This window comes from Buceros rhinoceros, unplaced genomic scaffold (genome assembly GCF_000710305.1).
Source record: "Buceros rhinoceros silvestris isolate BGI_N320 unplaced genomic scaffold, ASM71030v1 scaffold277, whole genome shotgun sequence".
NCBI lineage: Eukaryota > Metazoa > Chordata > Aves > Bucerotiformes > Bucerotidae > Buceros > Buceros rhinoceros.
This window is the reverse complement of record NW_010421389.1, coordinates 68,950-80,526: the sequence shown is the minus strand read 5'-3', so window position 1 is coordinate 80,526 and position 11,577 is coordinate 68,950. Positions and strand designations below refer to the sequence as shown.

The 11,577-nt window shown below is 40.3% G+C and overlaps 1 protein-coding gene across 1 annotated transcript; it reads left to right on the top strand.

Moving 5' to 3' along the window:
- The first annotated feature begins 263 nt into the window (after positions 1-263).
- On the top strand, positions 264-11,327 carry LOC104496493 (pancreatic lipase-related protein 2-like). Its single transcript, XM_010139622.1, has 12 exons — positions 264-303; positions 1,129-1,283; positions 3,013-3,138; positions 4,610-4,744; positions 6,503-6,611; positions 7,203-7,319; positions 7,400-7,522; positions 8,295-8,413; positions 9,174-9,303; positions 9,578-9,689; positions 10,056-10,223; positions 11,264-11,327. The coding sequence occupies exons 1-12, from the start codon at positions 264-266 to the stop codon at positions 11,325-11,327; spliced, it is 1,398 nt and encodes a 465-aa protein (XP_010137924.1).
- Positions 11,328-11,577: the final 250 nt, after the last annotated feature.

Here is an 11,577-nt window from a genome sequence, read left to right as displayed (position 1 = left end):
CTAATGCTACTGGCTGCTTTTGTTGCAAAGGCATGTTGCTGACTTAAGGTCAATTGGTGTCTACCAGGACCCTCAGGTTTCTTTCTGCAAAGGTTCTTTCCAGCTGATGGGTCCCCAGTGTGTATCAACCAGTGTGTGAGGTTATTCCTTTCCAGGTGCAGGTCACATTGCATTTCTCTTTGTGTTACACTCTTTAAAAAAAGGACAATTCCCTCTAAATAAAATGCTTCACCTGTGTATTCAATTTGCTTTAGGTGGTTGGAATGTGGATTATTGCATTTAATCTCCTCGGCACAGTCACAGGTGAGACCTTATATCTATAAAAACTACCTCTAGAAGGTGAATTCAGATGAAATAATATATAGGAGATGATGACTGGTATTTTCCTTTACATTGAAGTTGTAATATGATTTGCAGGTCATTGTATGACGATGTCTATTGTTGTGTATAGAACTAGTGCTAAAAGGCTCTGCTCTGTTTACATTTTAGTATTAAGAACACAAGAGACATAACTCTGCTAAAAATTCAGAGGGAAATTCAGTCGTGTCCTACTTTTATCAAGACAGTGCCCGAGCTGTCTTTACATGACTGCAGCATACAAAGAACCACTCAGCAACAAGGTGCTTAGCACAACAAACAGTGCTAAAACATACAAGTTGAGCATAACTGAGCAAGAAACCTGTTTGATCTAGGAAAAAGCTACTATATTGAAAGAAACAATCATTTCATTCACCATACAAGGTTACTGCATAGATATCCTCATTCCTACGAGCAGAGACACAGCGCTTAGAGTAGGAAGCATGCAGGAGCAATTCTAACAAGCCCTTCTTAAAAGAGTTTTTAAAAAAAAAAAAAGGAAATTTAATTCATCCTTTACAAGCCTAGAAAATGCTGCAAAACAGTGTCTAGGTCTTTACTCGGTTTATCCTCAAGTTACTTTGGCTCCCTTTGTGTTACCTGCTTCAGGCAAAATCCCTAAAAGAAACAAGAATGAATGTCAGTCTCAAAAATAATCATAAAGTGAAATCTTCAGTTTCCTGCTCTTTCTGCTTCTTCTGTTGTAATCTCAAATACATCATCAAGCATAAGAGAGTCTGACACATAAAAAACTTGTTTCTTCTACTCTAGGCAAAGAGGTTTGCTACGAGAGGCTTGGCTGTTTTACAGATGACCCACCCTGGTCTGGGGTACCAGGAAGACTTCTGACAGGTTTGCCTGACTCTCCGGAAAGTATGAACATCAGCTTCTCTCTCTACACCAGAGAAACAGGAAATAACTCACAGGTGACACTTATTTTTAACATGAGGAACTGACTAAACCCACAAATGTCTTTTGTCAAAGAGTCTGCGTCAGTCATCATAGGGAAACAAGTCAGAGTAAGAAGATAGTTTGAAGGTATGGTGATGAATGTACTTCGGGGTAAAGCGTAAAAAAAAAAAATGTTGTCAATGAACCGTAGGACACAACAGCTTCCCTGGCATTTTCGTGTACAAGGATATGGATTACGTCAGACTACCCTTTACATGCATTTAGGTCTCTGAGAGGGGGCTGAAAACTCATTCAGATAAAGAGATATCTGAGTATTCAGATGGGAGAGCAAATACTGCTGTCTTACAGGGAAGCTGAGCTAGGAAAATATTGTGACTTTTAGAAACCAAAGTCTGAAGAAAACTACTTTTGCCATTTCCTAACCCACATTCCAGCTTGAAATCTAAGTGTTTTTACATTCTTACCTGTCTGTCTGCACTCTGAAAATGAACTCTGAACTACTCAAGTTGCCCTGAAATAATGAGCAGAGCAATGTGGGGGAACCTGTAAGACCAGGAACTGGGACCACATCACTTCAGTAAATGCTTAGGAAGCTGCTAAATCCCAGGCTCCCAAATGCAGGGTCCCCTGAGCTGTACAGGGATGTTGAGGATTCCTCTGGCGTAAGCTACGACATCATCACTGCTGTGTTGCAGACATCATTGCTTACAGCAATCCTGGTTGCCACGCTGAGAATCCAACTCAGACTCTCTAAAGGATGAGAAGTTATACCTGTAATACACTTTTACAACATGCCGAGCAGAGATGTTTGACCATACAAGCTACAATCAGCAGCAAGTTACTCTGCACTTCTGTCGTTGATAAAATGTCAAACTACACCTTGCACTATTTCCCACCACTAAACTTAAATGTATCTATGATCTAGGGCACAACCCTTCCACTCCCAAACTCCCTGAGCTCATACCACAGATCCTGTATTTGTCTGAAAACAATACACAGCTGTCAGATACCATTCTCAGAGAAAAAGGGAAATATATAATTAAGCAGCTTGTAGCAATGTGTGAAGATCAGCTTTACCCCTGTTGCAGACAGTTCTTGCACAAAATTCTATCAGCCTTTCTGGAGGAGGTAATGACAAAAACAGGCACTGAAACATCACTTATTCAGATAACAACAAACAAACAAAGCTGTTACTTAGATGCAGAGCAGCACATTGAGGCTAAAGGCCAGGTCAGTAAAGGGGCAAGTTGAAGCAGGACATGTTGCACTGGTAGGCTGCTCTTTGGAGGAACTCATCCAGCTCAGGCCAACAGGCATCATGTGACACCGTGGCCCTTTTAGGCTGCTTCGTACTCCACGTAAGGGGGTTCTTCCTGCATTAAACAAAATAGGGGGCCAGTTCCACACACGCTGCTCCTCACCTGAAAAATCCACTGCGCAGGGCCGAAGGGTGCACTCATCGCTTGCAGTAAGCATGGGGAAAACCCTTCCCAAATCTTTGTTCGTGAAGTCAAGCCATGAAACAAAATAAATAGGAGCAGCAGAAACCACATGGGTACAACTTCTTTGCAAGCCATAGTGGAGCTGAGCAAAGTGAGATACAAGAGTCCCCCAGTTCCAAAAATGACAGACTTTGTCCACTAAAAGTAGTCTCCTGAGTCCTACAGACTGAATGACCCGGCTGACTTTTTTAAAATGTTTGATAGTATGAATAAATTTTTCTTTTTTTTTCCCACCACACAGGTGATCTCAGCGATAAACTACTCAACCATCCAAAAGTCACATTTTTCCTCACGTAGGAACACCACCTTCATCGTTCATGGATTTGGCAGTACTGGAAAAAAAGGCTGGGTGGTAGAAATGTGCTTGGTATGAGAGTACCCTCTGATTTCCATCAGCAGTTGTAACTACAATCTGTCAGTATCCTTTAGACACTAATGTTCTCCTTCCATTTTGCAGTTCATTGGGTAGTAGCTGATACCACCCAGGAAGTAAATTTCACATAAGCCAAAATGTTTCCACTCTGGAGGATGCGGCATAGTCAAGGCTTCTTGGTCATCTCTGACATTACGCTTCTCTAGACTTTCCATCCCCAAACCCTACAGATCAGATCAAAGCAATATACCGAACACAGGTGACCCCAGCCTCCCTTCTGGTGTTGGAATAATGTGTTAGACACGCCAGATCACTGCTTCTCCGATTCAGAGCAATTGAACCGTCCTTTGGTCAAAGGGCCGTCAAAGCTGTAAAGCTCAAGTTTCAGTCTACGAATACTGTTCTGGCACCACTGTTCAGTTCTGGAAAAAGCCCCCCAAAACAGGAACCACCTTTTGATTACCAACTACAATGAAAAAAAGATTTAAAATATGAAATGCAAAACTATCACAAAATCAGCAGAGTTTACAGCCAGCCTTGGTCCTGATAGTTAAGAAAATCTACCCTAGTTTGTGCTTCTTCCATGCTGGCAGAGAAAAGGACAAGCTAGAAAAAGACCATCACTAAGTCACAGATCTGTCGATTGGTTTTGTTCATAGATGTATGAAGACTTTTATCTAGACTATTACATTTCCAATTTTTTTTCAATTTAAAAGAAACAGCAATTCTCTTTGCCTCTCCGCACTACAAACTTATAGTGCCTACAGGACAGGAGGGAGTCCAGCATTCCAGACACTATTGCTTCAACCTTCTGTTTTCCTTGTCATTCACCTTCAGCTGTTCATCATGGATTAATTTTTGTTTCCATTCCTCATTCTTTCTCAAACCTTAAGAGAGCCTTAGTCACAGAAAACTACAGCTGCAGATATTAATATGTGATTCTTCCAGTGGCAAAATCACTGATCCCTGCAAGACTGGACAGTCCTGAAGTGACCATTGCATTAGGTTTCTTTGCTGAAATAGAAACTTTCTACTCTACTCCAAACCTTTCCAGTCTGACATGACTTTCTCAGTTTTAAAGGCTCTTGGTAAATAAGTCTACTTGCTATGCTATTCAGTTAAACTACCAACTTCCCTCAAAGCAAGTCGCATACCGCCCATGGAAACTACTGAGCAGTTGTGTGGCTATTCGAAATTATTTCAGATATGCATATAAATAGCTTATAAAGCAAAATATTTTTATTAGTGTCCTTCATAATTGATACTTCTTGGATGAATTCTTGTTATATTCTCTTTTGTATGAAGATGCACGTTTCAGTGTCGTATGGGCTACAGTGAACAGCACTGTTTAGTAAAGAAAGAGAAATTCCATTGTTATATTACCTTTTAATGTTTATTCTTATTTCAGTTGAATCCCTGTTATTTTGTTTCCTTAAATACTTTGCTTTATGTGTTCCCACATCAGCTGTTACTGGAAGTGGAAAATATCAACTGCATTGCTGTAGATTGGAAAGAAGGTGCAAAAGGCAACTACATCAGTGCAGTGAACAACATCCGCGTGATTGGGGCTGAGATTGCTTATTTTATAAAAATTTTACAGGTAAAAGCCACAGCTTTCACAATTCTTAAGTGGATATAATGGGGTTATGATGATGATGGTGCTTTGATGTTGAACCTTGTCCAGTATGGCCATCCAGTGCTTCAGGAAGAACTGGACAATGCACGCAGTTGAGGTTCAGGTAATCACACTAATTATCAACTCTAAGGACCTCCCTCGGCCACAAGAGACACAATTTAAACTAACGTGGTAGGAAAGAGGTGCCAGTTAATTAAGGACCAGTAGGTGGCAACATTTCCATATGCTGACAGAGGCAAGAAAGCAGTCGCTGGAAATCAGGTAAGGTCTACGAGTTCAGCTCTTGCAAGAGTTTTGCCAGCGTTCTATGTGCCTTCTAGAAGTAAATTAGTATCTCAACTTAGCACCACTAGCAGGAGCTGGCTCACTTGATAACGCTGTATTTGCTGTCTACAGGCACGATAACTGTCCAGCTGCCTTTAGTTGTGAACTTCATATCCCTGAAGTGGAATACATTTACACATATAGCGCAGAACCGCACGGTGGCAAAGTTTAAGGGTATCAGCATTTCTCTCTGACTTCAGAAAGACTCATAAGTACTCAGAGCAGCTGAAAATCAGAACCCTGCCTGGCTGTGGACTCGATCCTGGTCAGGAGGTGTTCAGCTTAAAACGCTGCTAGAGATAGTCCAGAGAAAGTGCCAACTTTGCAAGCACCTGAGTAACAAAGAACAATTCCCCAAAATCTGCTAGGGGACAATCTACTTTCTACCTAGGAAACTCATATCCAGCCTCACACGTCTACTTCTGTATCTTTCTTCTTTGTGTCAGATCCCAGGGCACTTGAAGATATGTTCAGTTTCCCGTGTAATATCTCTATTTCTGCACCATTTACAGTCTAGACCTCTCATATATTTTTGTAGTGCAAGAAAATGATCCTTAGACTTCCTTTCCCCCAATTTACAAAATTTTGAGTTGACCTTAGGAAAAGTTAAGCTGCATTGTAAATGGAAGTACTGCAACAAAATGTAATCAGAGGAATCTGCTGTCTAACAATAAACGTAGACAGGCCAATACCATAGATTTTTTTTTTTTTAATTTTGGTACACACATAACAAAACTAAACTAAACTTAGTGTAAAAACCTCAAGCAATTAGCAACCCCTCCTTGTTGTCTTTGGTCACCACAAAACCCAGCAAATCCCTGGATGAAGTGTGACCCCTGCATGCAGCCTACACACTGATTTATCTCCATTTCCACCTTCAACCCATGTGTAGTATCTCAGCAGTACAGGTGACACTTGAGAAAGAGGACAATGAATGTCACCCCACCTAAAGCTGTCGGTGAAAATATTGAGTGATATGATCATGTAAGCTAAGCAGGAGAATAATCTAAGTATGAAGAATAGACATGAGATTAAAAAGGGCTTAACAGAGTAAATAAAGAAAAAAGATCGTTTTGATGGAAGATGAAATTAGGAGTTAATCTAAGTGGGAAAAAAGGTTCCTATTTTGTCACCAAGGGTAACTAAATACAGTAACCATATGCCAAAACTACAACAATGGATCCATCATCACTAGGCATTTAAAATTCTAGATTGCATCATTTTCTATCAAGCCTTATTGTAATTTAAACAATAATTAATTCAAGGAACTCACACCCTGTTTGCCACCCAGAAATTCAGCCTCGATGTTCCCAAAGGCCCATAATGTTAGGACACCCTCTTTGCTTGCTATTTAAAGCCTGTGTTCTTGTCTCCCACCACCACCGCCTTAACGATCAGAAAATCTTCAGATACGCCCCTTCTGAAATCCATTTAATTGGCCACAGTCTGGGAGCACATACTGCAGGAGAGGCGGGAAGAAGGATGCGAGGCATCAGCCGGATAACAGGTAGGACTTTCACAAAGGTGCAGTGCTAAAACATCATGTTTCTAAAGGAAAGAAACTTGCAACACACTGGTTTGTAGACTGGAATTAAATTATTAGCAGTGCTGGGGAAACGCTGCATAAGAGCAAACTTCATACTTCTCAGAAATAAGAGTAATTATTACATTTTCTTTCTCTTTAGTGGAAGGACTAACCTAGTTAATATGTTTGTAACATTACTGTCATTCAATGGATTACATCAAGCCCTACTCAAAGACAAAGCAACATACCAAGAATACTCAGATTTTCCTATTCATAAAGCTTTACAGGCCAGTAATAATCTCACAGGTAATAAAATGCCTCTTTCACAGTAACACATATACAGTGTGTATTACATTATATAGTCTCTTGGAAAATATTTTAATTCTGTTGGAAGAAGTTTGCAGAATGGTTCACAAAACCATTTTATTGCATTTTAGCTTAGAATTCACATCATTATTATTCAACATGCCTCATGAAATAGTGAATATCTGATGTTCTAAGTTGGTAAAAAATATATTAACACATGAAACACTTCTCTCCTTTCCTGAACCTATAAATGTGGTGATTTTTTAGGCTTAGACCCTGCTGGGCCCTATTTTGAAGGTACTCCCCCTGAGGTGAGACTGGATCCTTCCGATGCAAACTTTGTTGATGTTATTCACACTAATGCTGCTCACTTTCCTACTGTAGGTAAGTGTTCATGTGCAAGTAAACGTCCGCAGGGATGGGCATGTCACCAAGGTGCTGACATCATCACATGTGTATCTCAGGGTTTGGAATATATAACACCACCGGTCACCTGGACTTTTACCCAAACGGAGGAAGCGTGATGCCTGGATGCACTGATTTACTTCCAGAGATGAAACAAAGCGAATTTGAAAATGTTATTGCGGGTAAATATACAATCCAACATGCATGGTACTTTAATTCAATCCTGAAACATGAACTGTTAAAGTAACTGTTCAGTTGGAAGACAACAGCAAAACAAGATGAATTTTTGCTTATTTACTCATAAATTAGAAAAGGAAATGAGAAACAATACAGGCTGGGTCAGAACAGTGCTCCCCAGGGAGGGAAAGGTAGTTTGACACAGGCCTAAGCTTTAGTTCTGTCATTTGAAATTGGACTTGCAGAATACAAAAAGGTGTGGATCAGGGAGCCTGCAAGCCCAACAACCCAACAAACCCAGGAGGAGGTTTTCCAGGATGAGATGGGCCAGTGTCATGACCAAACCTGTGGCATGACACCTGCACCTTTGGTTTCTTGTAGATGCTGCAAAGAGCATCCAACACCCATAAGGCAGAAGGATGGTGGATTCCTCTTGCTCTACTAATCCTTTTAAAATTGTAATTAATGTCATCTTGCTGTGACATCTCATATATATTCATATATACGGCTGTCTTCTTAAAAGGGACTATTATGCCATAGCAGACCAATGCATCTCACCTGAAATCTTGGGGTAACTGGCACAGAATTCTCCAGATAAAACAGAGACAAAACAGTAACTTCTACTGCAACTAGAAATGTGTAAATTCGTATCAAAGGTGATTGCAAGACCACGCTGCTGTTCTGTTCCGTGCATTGGCTGTTTCCATGGTGAGGCAAGGGCAACTCTTGTACAGGAGGAGATTATTTCATGGACACTCATAAATTTTGTTCCAACAGATGCTACAGCCATTGGAGGGTGCCATCACTCACGCAGCCATGAGTTTTATTTTGAAAGTATCCTCTATCCCACCGGATTCCGTGGATATCCCTGTGAAAAGTACAAATCCTTTGCGTCAGTAAGTGTATCAGCCCAGGAGTGGCTGAGCTGTAAAGAAAATAACCTGCACACATGACCGGTCCTGCTATGCGCACAGAACACTTGGATGCTGGTGGTTGTGCTCTCCTGGTGTGGTTTGGCAGGAGGAAGTGCTCAGTGAGGCACAGCACACAGTGGCTCCGTCAACTATTCCACTCTGGAAGATAAATCCTGAAGCGCAAATGATATCACCGAATAGGGAAAAGAAATTAAATCCCGTACAATTCTCACTTTAAACTTTTATGCGAAGAGCGCGTAGGTTAGATGTATCTACCCTACTAATCTTGGCTGGAAGAAGTGACATTTGGAGCTTCCAAAATCATTGACTCTTCTCTAATTTACACGGGGCACCAATTACAGCATCTAAATAAATGCAGTTACGACTAACGTTCCTTTTTCCCCCTCCATATTGCATTACAAACCAGAGCCAGGCAAGTTCCCTTCTACTGGGAGGGTAATACTGGCTTATATGTTGTCCCAGACTCTAGCTGAAAAATACTTGAACCAGGGATTTTCAGACCATCATTCACACAGGTATTAAACCTGCTCGTTCCACACCCGCCTGGTCTGCATGTGTGCAGAAGCCATTATCTGAAACAAGTTTACGAGCTTTTGGTGGTAAGATACAACAACACACAGCACTGTAAGACCACAACAGCATCTTGAGCCTTAATTTTGACAGAGCTAGAACAAAAATTAAAGAAATACTCCTCATTAACTGGTGCTCTCATTTTCCCTAGGGAGACTGCTTCCCGTGCCCTCAGGAAGGATGCCCAATGATGGGCCACTATGCTGACAGATTCCCAGATAAGCTGAAGAGAGTAAACCAAAAGTATTTTTTAAACACAGCAGCAGACCCACCTTTTGCTGGTAAGTGTCAGAAGTTTGTTAGAGTTTATGTTTGAAGAGTGACTGTCTAGGTGTGATTTACAGCCATGTACTTCTGTTGTCTCTTATAAACAAGTGCTAACATCTCATACAAAAAAATGCTACGTTACTTATCAAAATCCAAGCTCACCGACTCTTTCAATTGCCAACACAAATGAATTCCAGTTAGGAAAAAAAGAAACTTTCCATTACACTAGCATGTTTAGATCTCTCGTATCAATGACAGTCTAGTTTTATTTTGCTTTTCTTTATGCAGCTTGGAGACAAAAAGTGTTTATTAAACTGTCTGGTGTAAAGAAAACGAGGGGGGACATAAACCTAGTTTTCCATGACACAGAAGGGAACAGAAAAGAATATGGAATTGCCAGGTAAGATAAATTAATATTTCCCTATAGCATTTAATGCTGCTAACATTAATATGTGTGTTTACCACATATATATGCAGTGCAAACACTTATGTTTTGTAGACATTCTGCTTAACATCAGGTTTGAAATCAAATTATCCCATAGATAAGACCTATGAGGGCAGATGGATGGTTGCAAAATGGAAATGGAAGTCACTTCCTTTCCATGAATTATGTGACTTCACAATAAATGAGGAATACAGTTTGACCGGGTTGCTCTTAAACAAATAAATTTCCACCTGTGGGATGCAAATCTTGTGAGGAATGTCATTTAGTTTAGCAATCTCCAAACTGTTAAACTTAACATTGCTGTCTTCATTCTGTTTGCAGTGGATCCCTCTCTCAAGATAAAGTTTATACAAAATACCTTGATGTTGAAATTAACCCAAAAAATACTAAAAAAATTGAATTTCTCTGGAATAAAACCATATTTACTTTGCTCTGGGCAAGACTGGGAGCAGGAATAGTCAATATAACTCACGGAGAAGACGGCCGTAAGTAAGTATATCCCTTTCACAGATCAGGAGTGGGAAAGGAGTGCAAAGATTCTGGGAGACAGGATTTAAAAATGATCTTAGTAAATGAGACACATGGTTAGCAAACAAGGTGAATTTCGGTAAGGACGAGATATGACACTTTCGGCAGAAAATCTGATGTTTGAGCACAAACCGGGGAATACCTGTCTGGAAAGGAATGCAGCAGTGAATGATTTGTAACGTGTACTGTTTCAGCACCCCAACGCAATTACAAACCGAGATACAGCAAGTCTCATTTCCAGGTGCATTACCAGCAGTGTTGTACAGAAGATCCAGGGAGTAATTATTTTAATTGGAATAATTGGGGTAAGAGTGTAACCAGAAGCAGGGTCATTGTCAAGTTTGGGGACTACAGGAACAATGCACACAGACAGAATACTGGAAAAACAGCAAAAGCGATTTAGAACACTTGATCTGTGTAGAGCAGCTGAAGGAAACGTGTTCCTCAATACAGAAGGGCCTGAAGAGGAGAGTAAAACCATATGCATAAGCTGTCTGTGAAGGGTCACAGTCTATTCCATATAGCCCCTGGGTTTAGGTCGAGGTTAACTGATGTATTTTACAACAGAAGAAATATTGGTTAGATAACAGGAAAAAAAAAAATCTTCCTTATAGCTTGGCATTGGAATGGATTATTTAGAGAAGCTGATGAAATCCTTTCAGTGTGAGCTCCAAAAAAAAAAAAAAGCTGCAAAGCACCTAGCCTGAATAAAAGGAGCTTCACAAGATGCCTTTCTGACTCTTTATCTAGAACTCTATATTTGCGAATCTAGAAATTAATTTTATTTGTGTGTTAAAACTCAACTTTTACAGCTGATGCCCAAAAGAAGGAAATTCACCTTCTTACTGGCACCATGCAGATGCTAATATTCTGTACAGCCGGCTTTTAGGAAGGTTTAAGTGAAATTAGGGACTGAACACAATGTGACAGCTGACAACCTCACATTTTAGTTTTGGGCAAAATAAATACATAAATCTTGATCAACTATTTTTTCTTCCCAGGTCAACTCTTTGTGGCCGTGGAACTGTGACATATGGAGTTCCCCAGTTACTTACACCTTGCTAAAGGTCACCTGTACCCAGCAGCTGAGCAAACCTTCAGTCCTGTGCATGGGAAGGTTGGAACACAAAGCCATTAAAGCAAAAATCAGGCTGTCTGTTGCTTCTTTTATTTTTTCAGTTCTTTGCAAACATACTTGTAAATGTTTTTCATGTTTGAACCAAGTTTATTGTGCTTGTAACTATGGAATCAGCTGGAAATCAAATATGCTAAAATCCATTTATAACACCTCACAGTCTTACTCTATCAGCACCTA